A 16,289-nucleotide genomic window follows, 5' to 3' on the forward strand; every position below is an offset into this window, starting at 1 on the left:
CCTGACTGCCCGGGTTCGAGTCCCAGAGTAGATATGGTTAAAACTGTCCGTCCCTTCATAGGAAGCAACAGTGGCCAACCATTAGATGCTTCCATAATGAAATGGCAGCCACTTCCGGCTCTTGTGGCGCAAGGCTAATGGCTATTAAATAAAGCCCCCGGCGTTTAAAAAAATAAATAAAATGAAATAAAATAAAAAGTTCAATACAGCAAATAATAGTAAATACCTTCCACCCCGAGGGGAGTACGCAGAAAATAATAGTTTATGAACCTAGTAAAAACCTGTTACCTCTCCCACGCAAACATCTCCAGAACAGGTTAAAGATACCCCCACATAACCAGACGTATTATATCACGACACCCCCGCAAAATTTCGAACCAAACTTTGTTAGTCAAATTTCTTTCAATGAAAAAGAGGCGATTGAAAAGAACATCCTTCCGTCGGTACATTCTAAAGTTATCAATATTTATTCTAACAAATAAACTAAAATTTTATCAAACAACATGGCATACATCATAGGCCGTGGCAGTGTTATTGATAAGATATACTTTTAGTCGATAATCTAAGAAAACGTGTTCAAAAGTGATAGGGTTATATAGCAGAATAATTAATCATTTTTCTTTTTATTTTTCTACAAAACTAGATCATTGCTGCAGAAGAAATCAGAGAATGATAATGAAAATAAGGTTAACGGACAGATACAACAACTGCTTCCTGGGGGAAAAAATAATGAACTAGTCGTGAATTTATTCACACGTTTTTAATTTTAAAACTAATAAAGAACGGTACTTACTTTTTAAAATACGTCTAACCTTTGATAACTCTTATGTTAAAAATCGCGACATAATGACTATATACGTAAATGACTATACAAGTAAAAAAGAAGAAAAAACGTTCAGGGCAGTAATTGACAACATAAAAGGAAATTATTCCAAAAGAATGTTAGGATATTAAAAACAACTGTACCCCAGAATTATACGGCAACCACTACTCAAATTAGGCAGAACTTAACAGTCGCCTGAGCAGAACCATTTCTACAAAACCGCCTGTCGGCAAGAGGTCCACAGGTAGCTAGGAGGTTAGATTATTGGAATATGGCATAGCGCATGATGATCTGCGTAAGAGAAGGGGGATGCCTTCATCGAAATCTCTGGCTCGTGCTATACATATATCATGCTATACATGGGGAAAACCACGAAAAACAACCATGCAGCCAGCCAGTTAGCCTGGGATCCAAAGAGGGTCAACTCACAGTATTCAATGGTATTAACCACTCGGTCACAGATGGGGTCTAGCAGTTATAGTAATGCTATTGACAACAAAAGCTTATTTCAAGGGTGACAGGACCAGAAAACTTGGACGATAGCAAATCTGTATTACTTGGAGATAATCCAATTTCACCATCTTTTTCATTTCCGGGTGAATTTATATGTGAAATCTTTTTTCACAAACACATGACCTGAATAGTGTTCCGCTTAGAGTGAAACAAGAAGATACACTCTTGTTGGGTCATGTACCAAGGAAAACTCCGAAAATAACTGATTGTTCTTGATGGTCATATCACTTTCAAAGAATATCAGAATGAAAATGCACTAGTTTATACCGTAAAACCGGTAAGACAGTTTTGAAACAACTTTACAATAAATTTTAGCATCTTCCACCTACTGTGCAATAATTTGATCCCAACACCACTCAGCCTGTACGGGAGTATACAAGAGGATAAATCAGAAATACGTTTTCTTCTCCCCCCCCCCAATCACTAAGTGAAATAACTACTTTTTTGCATGTGGAATCCCCCCAAAAAAATAACCTTTAATGATTCAGCATGCTCCTATCGGTTACTTCCAAGAAAATATGCTGTAGTATCGCCTACGAAAAGAGGTCTTACACTGTATTATTTACATAGTACACTCTAGATTCAGAAGTATTCATTTCATAGTCTAACCAAGGCTTCTCAACCAGGAGGGGATTATCGCCATGGGGCGGAATTTCAGGGGGTAAATGTGCAGCCTCTTTATTTCGCTGTTTACTTTTATCAACGTTTGATATTTATCAACATTTTGTATATGTTTCATGATTTAATTTATAAGTATCTGATGTGAAACCACACGACTTTCTTATATGGCCAATTAAATTATACACAAATTTTGCTGCATTTCCTTTGAACTTATTTTCTCGAATCTCATTAGAGAGATATTTCTCATTCAATTAATTTAGTTGTCCCTTTGCGGTACGGCTAAAGTGCATAAAAACTCAAAACATTTTCAATAAAAATTGTAAAAACTGAGAAATATAAAACAACAAATACAGTTAAAAAAACAATTTTTACAATTAAATTAGACTTTCTACGCAAAAACGGCCCACCAGCGGCCGAGTGGTAACGTCGCTGAACACTGGTAGTTCGGTACGAGGTTCGAATCCCACGAACGGGCTGGCTGCATGGGTGTTTTCGTGGTTTTCCCCATGTGTAACGTGTATACGAGCCAGTTTGCCTTAAAAAGTCCTCCACCATGGCATCCCTCCCTTAAGGCAGATAGCTCTTGAGTGCTTTGCCGTAATTTAATAAATCAAACCAAACTTTCTACGCAAAAACAAGTAATTCGGCCAACCGGCAGGAAGACAAACTTTTCGCTGCACAAAATTGAAGGTTAACTTTTGATCCCACTGGGAAAAAAAAAAAAAAAAAAAAAAAAAAAAAATAATAATAATAATAATAATAATAATAATAATAATGTTGGTGTACCAATTTACTAAGAGTTTCAAATGTAACAAATGGCGACCTCGTTAAGCTTAGCACCACTTAAAACTTTTAAATTTTGATAATTCTACAAATATTGCATGCAGATTAACTAAAGACATAACAACATTAACCGGAACATAACAATATAATTCAATCACTTTTGAAGCAAAAATTGCACAATTTACCAACATATAACTTACTATTTTTTTTAAATTGACCTCATCGGCCTGGATAACAGATTTCTTTTAAGTTCGTGGTTTTTGAAGAGGGGTTTGGCTAGTTTGAAATGCTTTGGTTTTAACTTTTTAAAATTGATTGTTGCATTTATATGTTTATCTGAAATTTATTAATTATGAATTTCAATTTATGGTCTTTGTGAAATATTAGTTCTAAATTTCTTACTTTATGTCTTTAATGATAATTTTTCTGCAGCTTAAATAAATACCTTGACATGTTTGTGTTTTCAAAAGAATTGTTTTGTAATTATATATACACACACATATTATACATGTTTGGTGCGGCCAATTGCTACAAAAAACGGAGGTGGGCAATTACATGTTATAGCAGTCCTCATAAAAAACTTCAAAGTTCAACGGCTACTCGTTTTTGAGTTATGCGAGATACCTACATACGCACGTACAGACGTCACGAAAAAGTGTCTTTTGAATCCATTTTAAATCCACAATCCGTTTTGGGGAAACAAAGTCCTTTATTTTGCCCGTACATACAGAGATGTCACGCAAAAATATCGTTGAAATGGATTCGAGAGTTGTCAAAATGGATTTTTTTCGTTGAAATATGATACCCGAAAAATTTTCACGATTAACAACATTTTCCTTACTTCGTACAAGGAAATAAAAATATTACTGATCTAAATAAATATATATGTATTTTTCGAGTTGTGGAAAAGTTAGAGAATGATCTTTTAGCAATGTAGAGAAGTCTGCATGGGGGCAAAACAAGTTGAGAACCACTTGGTCTAAGCCTTATTTCTCTTTACATTACGCAGGAAGGGGAAAAAAAAGAGTCAATATTTACATTTTTTCGCGATCGCCTGGTTCGTAAATAGCCAGAATTCTTACAATCCTAAGTAAGGTGTGGATGTTCATGACTATAATGTTTAAAAACGCAGCCATAAGCACAAACACATGTGCACGATCTGAGACAATATATTCACTGAACAAGGTGAATGGATGTGGACCGGAGAAGAAATCTTTGATAACTTGAAACAAAGAGGAACTGAAAAAGCCATTAATTTTTGTAATTTTTAAGGTAAACCAAAGTGAAAATACATTGTTCATCGACTTCTAAATGCAAAACAATATACTAATTCTATCTAACTTTTCTCTTTTTTTATTTCCTTATACGGTTGCATGCATTTTCAGATATTTCAGTCGGAAGGATGTTGTGGTTTTCATATTCGCCAGCTGCGGTTGACAGCTAAGTCAGAATGTAAGCAACGCATCTGTGGATCAGTTTGGCTGTAAGCCGAATGCTATTAAGAACGGAGATAATTCAAAAGGTTAAAAAAAAAAAAAAAAAAAAAAAAAAAGAGAGAGAGAGAGAAAGAAAAGTCTGAAAGGGCTTAGGATTTTAACGGTCGCCTAAATGGGTTTATTAGGCCCATATCACACGGCGTTTGTTTCATACGAACAACTGTTTCGGACAATTTTTCTGCCTGGTTTAAGGTTTTTCTACGCTCTGGCTGAGCTCGCAGTCTACCAGTCTGCTGTTGCACTCACTCCTGCTAACCCATGACTTTGTCATTTTAGCTTTGTTATTAACTACTTTCTTCGCCCTTAACGCCATATACAATTCAACAGTAAAATTACAAAAAATTTAAAAGCAGCATGTCTTTAGAATTCTCGATAAAGTGTTAAATGTTGGCATACTTTTTTCTATTTTTATTTATTTATTTATTTATTTTTTCCAGTCTTTTTTCAATTTATCATATCAATGTACAGTTTTCTTAGTATGATGGCTTGCAAAACTTTTTTTTTGTCTTTTTATTATTAATGCCGTGTTAAATTTCACATTCCTCGTACTTACGCCACATAAAATTCAGTTGAATGGCAAACTCACAAAATATTAAAAACAGCTTATCTTTGGAATTTCGATATACAGTCTTAGTCTCGCGCGAAGATAACAATGTTTTAATCCTTACAGTGTTGCCACTGCTCTTTTTCAAATCGTTAAGTTAATTAATTAAAGTTTTACAAAATAAAAAATATAAAATTCGGGCCTTCAGGTGGACATGTTCGGGTGCAGGACTAGTTATTCAAAATTGAATGACCCTATGCACTGTCTTTTTTTCACAGTGCGAGAAATATAATACATTCATGCAGATTTTTCAATATTTATTTTCTTTAAAGGTAATACAAGGTGATGTGGCAACAATATGAAAAGTTATTCAGACATTTAAACTGATGCATAGCCAAATCCCGTTTCGAGGCTAATAACTCATTCGGGCTAACGCTCTTTTGGCTAATAACACTCGCAGTGGACTTATGACGCCCTTTTTCAGTCAGATGATACAATATGGCTCTGATATTACAGCAATACTATTTTATCTTTGTGTTATTATTAGATAATAAACAGTAAAGTTTCTCAACTGCTAAAAAAACCTCGAACAGCTGAGCAATGAAACTGAAAGAAATTTAATTCTATATAAGAATATAGGGAATTATCACATTTTCTCATACTAGCTTTTCGTGATTTGTAAGTACCAGTCTGTCCGCATAGCAACTGGAAGATCAAGGTTCACGCCCCAACAAGAGCGCAAATGATTTTTCTTGCTTTCTGCTCCGAAAAACTTGATGCTTTGTTTCTACCCCAATGTTTGTTAAAAATGAAACATCATGAAGGAGTTTTCGAAAATAAATGAAATTTATTTCCACATATTACTGATAGTAGTACAAATAAAGGATTAAATTTTCATGACCAAAAAATAAAATAAAAATAAATTAATTAATTGAATGAAAAAGAACGTCAGAAATTAGTACTTTCTGTGTCAGACACGCTGAGTGATTAGAGCTTGCATACATCGTGGCATTGAATCATACAGGTTCTGAATGTAATCTTGGGTAAAGGCATTCCATGCTCCGACTTTACGCCAAAGTTCAGTCTTAATGTGTGCCCACGAGTGAGTCGCCTACCAAAGAAATTTCAGACATACTCAATGGGCGACATATCCGGGAATAAGCAGGCCATGGAAGAAGCGAAACATGTTGTGCCCTAACGAAGGCTTGTGCAGTCTGAGAAACATGCGGACAGGCATTATCCTGCTAAAATACAGCTCCCAGAATGCGTTGAATAATGGGTGGGACGTCTGACTCCACATCTTCCCTTATGTAGCAATCACTGTTGAGGTTGCTCGCAATCTGCACTAGAGAGAATCGACAATTATGCCCAATAGTTCCCGACACTATGATGCCAGGCGTTTGCGCGGTATGACGCTGGATAAACACACTATGAAAGCAGACGTTGATCCCTGTAACGTCTGACGCGTACTTCCATTACTGTACTCCAGACTGTAGAAAGATTCATCGGAGAAACCAACTTGTTCCCATAGGGAACGCCACGCACTGTGTTGTTGCCGTGCCCATTGAAGTCGGAGGTATCTGTGATTCAGAGACAGAAGAATCCAGCGTAAAGGAACCCTTGCACGCAGTTCATGCTGCGGCATATGACGACGAACCGTGGAGACACAACACCTGTAGCCGTTTTTGAACGCTGTGCTAACACACGAGAGGACGCTGAACGATCCGTCACAACCAAGCGGATGAGGTACCTGTCATACCGTGCCGTTGTGCTATTACGTATCCACTGACAGGATTTCGCCTTGTTTGATTCTCCTCTGTTATTTCTTACAAACATCTCAAACAACAATCACTGTTGTGGCATTACGTTGCATGCGGACTGCGATTGCTCGATACGAAAGTCCACCCTCTCACATACCGATGATGCGGCCTCGTTCGAACTCCATTAGTGAACTCCGTGTGAACTCCATTAGCACCCTCCGCTGTTGACGGGACTGACTGAACACTAATTAAACGTTCACAGCAGACAGAAGCATGGAGGTAGTAGGAAGTACTTTCCTACCTCCATGGACAGAAGACGATAAACATAACGCAACTTTACAGTCTTTTTTATATATGGAACAAGCGGTCGGTTCTCATTCGACGCATGCGCAATCGCTTTGTAATTCTAATTATTTGCGTGTCTTACTTCACTTTACATTTCCTGTGAGTTTGTGAGTTCACAAACATTAATATGTAAGAAAAAGGAATCAGAAATTCATTCATGAAGACTGATACTAACACACTCTTTTAACCAGTATAGACAAACTGTAAAAGGGCTTCTTTAATTTATCAGAAGTTGCATTGCAAAGAGCTGTCGCATTCCCCATACGTGCTCTTGTAGTGGAAATGATTAGTATCTCCAACTAGCAACTGGAAGATCCAAGGCTCGAACCCCGGCGAGATCATAGATGATTTTTCACACCTGCTGCTTTTCCCTCTAAAATTATATAAACCGACAAAGAATAGCCATTTGCAAAACTTTGCTATACACATTTGCAGAAAATGTTAACATTTCAAATTATAGGAGCAAGTAACAAAAGCATAGTAACATCGGGTACATTTTTAAAGCGTAATCCATAATAATTTTTTAATCGCTGCTTCAAACCATGAGCTTATTGATGTTTCTCCCAGTACCCACTAAATATGTACTATTTACTTCATTATATACAAAAGTATCATGAATCTCACATCACAATCCGAGAAAGTAAACTAAAAGCAATTTTCGTCCTATTCTCGGAAGATTATTGTTATTTTTAATTCTACCCGTAGTTGTTCAGTTTTGAAACCACATTACTCGAAGAAGTGTGTACGACACAGCACAATTGAAATTTAATAAAGACAAGAGCCTGAAGACTTTCTGTGTTGTAATATAAACATTTGTTATGAATTTTGGTATATATATGTATATAATTTTAGTGAAATTATGTTTAAAACAGTAGTTCCCTCCCCTTGCATAATGTAACATGAAAATCTGAAGAGGCAAAGCCTTGCCGGAAAAACAAGAATACAGAGGTAGTCTAGAATAAATGGCTATCTCGCTAATTTGGCGAGTTATCATGTTCCAGGACTGTAAGTGCGTAAGAAAATTAATTTTATCAAGCTAGCATCAGTTCTGTTTGAATTCAATCCATTACTACCCTTACGCACGCAAAGCATTTATTCCTCCGATAAAGTACATTAACTACTAAGTCGTCAAAGAATAATCGGAATTTTTACGGCGCCCTCGTAAAGTTTCACTGAAAATCGCTGATAATTCTCAATCCAATAAACGTGATGCTAACTGATATAAGCACACAGAGTAATTTTAAAATATTTTAATCTTCAGTATTAAACCTGATATTAATCATGAAATTAATATTCTTTCCTCCCCCTTAACTCTAAAAACACGAAAATGAGTAGAATGCAGTATCTTTCGAGATTATAATCGGAGATGTCATTATTATTATGTTTTTTGGTTGTTGCAAATACAAACTTTCTAAAAGTAAAATAACTTTAAAAACACAAATTTTCATTAAACTCGAACCTAATAAAGAGATATCATGAGCACATTCACACTACAGTGGGATTAATCGTGTACTGAAATGATTGCCTTTAACGTATTAAAATTTTATTTTCAGCTCCAAAGAAAATTTTATTGCATTATTTTCAATACATCCTATTTAGATTCCGAGCTTTTAATTAAATGTTACGAAAACACTTAAAAAATCATGATTCATCGCAAGAGTGGTTCGTTCTTGACCGATTTTTAAATATTGCTCATTTCTTATTTTAACGCAAAAAATTATTCAAAGCAAGGCGAACTCTCAATTCCTATTTTTAATGTTTTTCAACTAACCTACTTCTGTTTTAACCTCAAATCATCATTATGTTATATTTTTTCTCCTGATTTTTTGCTTATAAACATTCTGTTCATCGATATTTTAAATAATTTTGCTTGTTTAACTACGCTTACACAAATTATTTCAAAAGAAAGTTCACAAATTTTTCTGGGCAGAGAAGGTAAACAGTAAGAGATAAACGAGTTCTTTTAGAATAGAAATACACAGTAACATTTAATTTTTAGCACAAGAAGTTAATGTTCCATAAGATTGTCTATTATATCTATTAACCTTAAATTTATATTTCCCCCTTAAATTTATATTTCAGTTATAAAGTTGATGGTTGAATCGTTCTGTAACAACGCTTGCCCTTAGTCTTGCTTCTTGTAAAACGATCAATCATTAATTATCATGGGACCTCAGAATTTCATACACATCCATGTCATGGGATCTGTACATAACGGTGCCATACCCTTATTAAAGCCGGCTACTGTTCCAAAAGACAGAAATCTTCATAACGGTGCGGCGGCATGAGTACATACATCCTTTTTATCCCTTAAAATTTATAGAGGTTTGTCACTTTTGTGAAAAAGAAGTTTAATTTAATAAAACCCAAATCCTCTTCCGAAAAGCAATGCGGGCACATTTATGAAAAGTCCCTGTTTTTTATAAAGATGCCAAAAACTTATTCCAAGCTGTGCTTAATTAATTAATTAATTAATTAATGAAAGGAAAATTGGATTTGCATAAAGGTGTGAGTCCCTTTAAATGCCACACTGACAAAAGTTGTCGATGATCAACTTATCAACTTCTGCGTTTAAGAACAGCGACCAACTTGCATAAAGAATACGCCACCATTATGAAGACGTTCCGTTTCATCCGAACCGTTTCATTTAATTTAGTTCGGTAATGAAGTATTCTTCACTTTTCAGTTGAGGAAAATGATATAGAGATAAGAACCCATTTAGAAGCAGAAAATCTTTAAAATAAATCACAATATTCTGGCCCGGAGTGAAGAGATATAATGCGTCCGTAAAGTCATGGTGCACTTTTGATCCGTCACAGGTAAGCAACAAAACAAGATAGAAATGTGAAATCTTCACCAAACAAAAGAAAACCTCTTAAAGGTTGACACCTATTCTAACTGTGGCAATGTGAAATCTTCACCAAACAAAAGAAAACCTCTTAAAGGTTGACACCTATTCTAACTGTGGCAATGAATATAATTCCAACATGTCAAGATAGTCGTCTGCCGTCACAGTCTGCTCCGCAAAGAAAAATGGTCCTATCACTTTATTATGCACCAGGCCACACCACACGTTCACTTTAAGGTCTGTATTTGAACGTTTTGGCAATGAACATGTCCACTAACATGGAATGTCGCCTCATTGTTAAACACAATCTTCTGCTGAAATTGGTTATCGTTGCCGATCTCATGAAGCGTATCTGTAGCAAACGTAAATCGTTTGAGTATATCCGTCGGTTCGATAGCGTGCAGCAGCTGCAGTTTGTAATCCGTTAAACGCAGACATTTCTTTAACACCTCATGAACTGTTGTCTTGCTTAGAGGTGTAATTGCCGAGCACGTACACACACTGGTTTTTTTTTTAGGGCTTCTTAGGTAACTCTTTGGTATAGCCTTTATAGACTTGTCACTGACCGATGGCGTACCACAACTGGGTTTGTCCAACAAATTGCCGGTATTCTTGAACTGCTTATCTCATTGAATAATGTTATTCCTATGTGGTGGTGGTTCGTTGCATACGCGACGATATTCACTTGCACTTTGGTCAAGGTTTCGAATTTGGCAAGCCACAGAATACACTGAACTTTCCTCTGTACGGTCCAGATTTCAACTGGCGTGGGTGGGCTGATCTGCTGCTTGGGAGTTCGTGGTGTTGCGTCAACACCTATGTGTGCGCACACGCTAGCACATCATATTACGGAAACTTGGATAGTTTTCCTTTTGTTTAATGAAGATTTCACATTTCTATCTTGTTTTGTTGCTTTCCTGTGACCGATCAAAACTGCACCATGACTTTACGGACGCACTATATGTTAATAACTGCTCAAAAGAACGTTAATTCCTCCCACCGTTCCCATTCACTTTAACTTGCACGAATATTCCCATCCACCATTTGACATTATTTCGCAGTGATAAAATTACCAGCAAATAAGTGGCTTTTCTTCACGTACAAACAAAATTCTAGCTTTTGTTTGACATTAATGAAAATTGAAACGCTCAACACATTCAAAAACAAAACAATGACTCATCCTTTCATCTTCAAGAGCAACTAATTCTGGGTACGAACCTTTCTGTTCTCACCTGCCAAACAAAAGTGGAATTTTGCCAATTATTCAATTTCAGGCTGACATGTTTCCTTAGCATCCGTTCCTTCGTGGATATATTCCGTTCCTTCGTGGATTCTCGTATATAAAGAGGCATAAAATCATTTCCATAGTACAACAGATGTAAATTTCAAAATGTTCATTCATTTTAAATATGATTAATTAAAATTTTTGAGTAAAAAAATTTCATGTACGAATTAGCAAAGAACAAAGTTAAAAAATCTCCAAAAGAATTCTTCAAAATGGAGTTTCAATATTATTGGTCTAGTACCCGCCGTTGTTCCTTTTGATAACTGAAAAACTATATTATTTAATATAGTTGTAGAGAATCACGGTAAGAAGTTTTACAAGGGCAAGGCCAGGAATATCTTAAGAGGTAAAAACTTACTAAAAGGCATGCAGCAGTGCTGGATGAAGAGATTTCCATATGCTAGGTAGATAATATCTGTAAGGTCTTTTCATACAATAATTACATATAGAAAACATTTTAAAATAAATTACTTGATATATTTGGTGCCTTATTAAACTTAGTGCAAGTGGTGACTACCTGTTCTAGACAGCCCTAATTGACATACTGAATGCAATGTTTTGTATGCAATGCACTGCTGAAAGAATCCAATGCATGCTTACCAGAATAAGTCATTTATAGCAGAAAATCACATGCAAGCAAATGAATGATAGCATGATGAAAGACACTCTATTTTTAGACCTTTTTTTACCCCTTTTTTTGGGGGGGATGAGCAAGAAAATGCTTTATATAAATTGATGACTGTAGACTGCAAACGATTTAAAATCCAGCAACAGCAGTAAAATAAATAGTTTACAAATTTTGAAGATGATAAATTTATTAAATAAGATCAGATTTCAGTAGAGCAAATTCTTCATAAAAGGATTGCCCTTTATATATTGCACATAACTTAACAATGAAAATTTTCTGGAAGATTTAATCAACCAAAAAATGCAGAACACATTACCAACATTAAAAATTGATTAATTTTCCAACCTACTTTACTTTTTTTAGGCCATTACTCTTCGGTCCCATCAATCGAAAACCCATGTGAAATATCAAATTTTATCTTCCAATTATACGAGTAGATGCCGACTGCATCACGGTGCATAACAACAGCTCAAAAGGTAGCTGACAAAAGATGGTCAGTTGATTAAAACTTAACAGAATTTTTATCCTTTTAGGAAACAAACTTTGGAGGAATTTTATATACAGTACAAGTGGAATTTTTACATACAGTACAAAGTATGAAACGATTTAAACTCTAGACCCTCTGGATCACCAGCAACCTTTTTTTTTTTTTTTTTTTAGAAATTTTTCTGTTATCGGGATCAGTTTGGGAAACGCATGTATGCATGTATATACTCATGTACATGTGTATATATGCACATACAGTATGAATGTGCATGTATACACACACATGTGCACATAGACACATACACATGTGCATACATACATTCCTGAATCCGCACTCTGATACTGACACCAATCTGGCATATCATTATTTATTACTTTTTTTGGTTGCTTCACTGCATGACCAACAACATACCATGCAGCTTGAGAAATAACTCCCACAGCTATATCTAAACAATTGTTATTATTTTCTATTTTTAATATTAGAAACTGAATATCAAAGAGCAGGGTAACCTTTTATGTTGACATTATGCTTGGCGATGATTAGAGACTTCAACTAACTCTGCTATGAAGTGCTGAGTGTGTTGATGAGGAGAAATTTAACAAAAATTCCTTTCCATATGCAAAAAATAGATTTTGTAAACGATACTCATAGGCCAAAGATTTTTAAAAATTAGATTTTTTTTCAAGGAAACAATAACTATGCCATGCATTTTAGCAAAGTTCCATGGTATAAACGAATATTAAAAATGACTTATTCAGCTTTTACGTGGCTCTCCGTGCCTTAAGTGTACTTAGCATTATCAGTTATGCATAGTCTTGAAAAATTAGGGGAACGTTTTTTTGTCACCAATTTCAAACTATTCTTGGATGGCATTTTCATGTCATCATCACTGTATTAGAGCCATAAAAGCAGTACATCAGTTTTCTGAATTAAAAAAAAAAAAAAAAAAAAAAAAAAAAAAAACTTTATAGAATATATCTGGTGAACATGATAAACAAACAGGAAAATGCTGAAGTCAACATCAATGAACTACATTCTGAGAAACCTCACCCTTGTGTACAGGTGATATGCAGCTGAGTTTCCCAAACAATTTAGCTTTATAATCTATCAAAATAAGTTGATATAATAAACCCTTCTTATCATGATGTTATGTAGTAATCAACAAGAATCTCTCTTCAACCCAAAAATGATATCCAGATTCTTCTAAGCAGATGTCTGCAATATAAACTTCTGAAATCAGGGAAAATTATTGCACTTTTGCATCATGCTTTCTACCTTAAAGCAACCATCCAGTCCAAAGTGGTGAATCCCTCGCCTCTCATCTACTATTAATAGTTATGAATAAAAATTACCTTTACCAGTATTAATCACAGACAGTAGTTTTTGAGAACAATTTATCAAGCATTTATCTTCATTTCTGACATAAGCACTTAAGATATCTATTTTTCTCTTTCAATAATGATGCCCATTTTCATCACAATGAGAAAATGCCTCATACCAATTTTTAATTATGCACTCCACAGCTTTATACACATTTCTTGGTGGTCACATCAGAGCCTAACAGTGGTCGAGTGGTAAGATAGCTAAATGCTAGTAATTTGATCTGGATTCAAATCTTAGCAAATGGGCTGATAGCATGCGAGTTTTCAAGATTTTCTCCACATGTATGCAGCTATGTGTCTATCTTCCTTATGAAGTCCTCCACTAAGACTTCCCTCACACTTACAAGTATGACTCTCATGTGCTTTGCTATAAACCAAATAAGAGTTAGTTCATTACAGTATTTCTGAATGCCTCTCTTCTCTACCTAAACATAGCAGCCCACATTTAAAGATGGTGGCATAGGAAGTCACCATCCATTACAATTACACATTCACAATATTTTACTCCATGACCTGTAAGTGCCTATAATCCATGACATGTGAGCTTCAAACATGCATTCACAATATTTGCAGTTATTATGACTTCCTTTTTTTAAGAACTCTTACTGAAGGATGTAGAATATGTTTTATTGTTCATGACATTACTGTCCAACAAACTTCCACACTTCAAAAAACACTTCTATGGCTTATTAATTTTATTACTCCAAAAAGAATCTGTAATCATTTGACTGTGTTTCATCACCCTAAAAATATTGCACCATAATTACACTTAAATTCACAAAACCTCCTTTGCATATGAGTGCATATGATAAAAGAATGACATATAAAAAAGCATACTTATGTTTTTTTACACATCATATTCTGAGTACATATATCTTGTAATCCTTAAGATCAATATATCTTGAGGATTACAAGATATGCATACCTTACTTATATCAACTATCAACTTAGACACTATCAACATATCATGCAAGAAACATAAAAAGAATAAACACAAAGTGATAAGGAATGAACACAAAATTTAAAATGTAATGAAGATAAAATGCAGAAGGTATACATATATCTTAAGTATGAACCGGAACCATCAAGAAAATAGCGTTATACTGTATAATCAATATTAGCCATCAGGTGTCCCCGGACACAACATCCAGGGGGTTGGCACCAAACTGGCATTATGAAATTTTAGAATTAAATGTTTTCTATTCTTGGCAACCAAGAAGGAGTAAGAAATCCAGCTGTAGCCAGGTGCTGAAAACCCTAGCTACAACTCTTATTAACCCTCAGATCTTCCAAATGCTAATTGGATTTGCAGAACATTACAACAAAAAACACACAGAAGAAACATTTACACAGTTTTGCACAAAGTTCTGCAGTGTCCGTGATGCAATACTCAGTATTTTAACAGATAACCAATTGATTAAAAATTCAATGCTTCTCCAAACTGAAAAAAAAAAAAAAAAAAAAAAAGGGGGGGGGGTAAAGATATAAAGCAAAAAAGGCATGTCAAATATTGGTAAATAATAGAAAACTTCAAACATCAAAATGCTGATTAGTCCAGATTCAAGATATAACTGAAAAGAAACCTATCTTTTAATCTATTACTGTTCTGTTTTGGTCTATACTGTGCAAGTTAAAGTGAATTCTATCTTTAAACTGGGAGTCTTTTCATACCGTAAAATGGAAATCTTTAAATGTTCTGATAAAAATGAACACTGTGGTTATAAAAATATAAAAATTAATTAAATTTTAAAAAATAACATTAAAAACAATTTCAATTTAATTTAAAATTTAATTAGCTTTAAATTTGCTTTTTACGAATAGAGAATGTTTGTTAAATTCCAATGTTTATGTTTATGTTTCCAACTAACGCTACAAGTAAAATTACCGCAGAAAACTATATATGAATTCTAAATATGCATTCAAAAAATTCAAAGGAAATGTTTACCGCAGGGGTGCATAAATTGTTTCAACATGTTTGACGGATAATTCGAAAACCTAAATTTTGTACCCCTTTATTGTAAATTTAATTAGTTTCTACACTTTATCTGACAATTAATTATCCAAAAGAATTAGAAAAATTTTAACCAAAATTTAAACTTACCAAGATCTTCCATTTCTTACTTAGCAGGTGCCGTCCAGTATATTTAAAAATAAAATAATAATTCTAGCTTAACAAGAATAACGACAGCTAGGAACCGGTTAAGGTTATTAAATTTATCTGGATTCAAGCAATTCTCTGCTGTAAAACACGAAACTTTTAATTAATGATGTAAATACACTACGCACAGCTGACAGGCAATATTCACCGAGAATACCGTTTAAATGTCTCGATTACACTTCTACATCAATCATAGTATGACTCAATCGGAAACTTTCTCATCCGACACTTGACACAACTTACGTCTATGTTAAAAAAATGACTCACTCAACATCTTCTTTCTTCGATAGTTACCTCCAGATGGCGCTAAGAGCAATATTTTTCAGAATTTTGCGACATTCGCAAAGTACAGAATTAAAAAAAAAAAAAGTGTTTACAGATAATTTTCCATTTATAAAAATTTAGTAACTGAATAAAAATGTCTAGTTTTCCGACTGTTCTGAAATTTCTTTAATATAAATAATTTTGTTCATAGAAATTAAGCTAGCCCATCTTTTGAAAATATTCATTTAGGTCCATTTTGAGTGAAATTTTTACCTGTAATATTAAAAGGGATACTTTTTTATCTAATTTATGCTGCAATTAACTACAAATATTACGTATAATTTGCGTTGAG

The 16,289-nt window shown here is 34.5% G+C and overlaps 1 protein-coding gene across 1 annotated transcript in view; it reads right to left on the bottom strand.

Moving 5' to 3' along the window:
* LOC118186072 (leupaxin-like) overlaps window positions 1–15,906 on the bottom strand; it is a 155,796-nt gene extending 139,890 nt beyond the window's left edge. The window contains exon 1 of the mRNA XM_035356072.2: window positions 15,617–15,906. Coding sequence (XP_035211963.2) covers window positions 15,617–15,629 — 13 coding nt within the window. The 5' untranslated portion in view covers window positions 15,630–15,906. The remainder of the gene's footprint in view (window positions 1–15,616) is intronic.
* Window positions 15,907–16,289: the final 383 nt, after the last annotated feature.

This window comes from Stegodyphus dumicola, chromosome 8, assembly GCF_044657685.1.
Source record: "Stegodyphus dumicola isolate Sdum_Otavi_A_Nest chromosome 8, ASM4465768v1".
Taxonomy (NCBI): Eukaryota; Metazoa; Arthropoda; class Arachnida; order Araneae; family Eresidae; genus Stegodyphus; species Stegodyphus dumicola.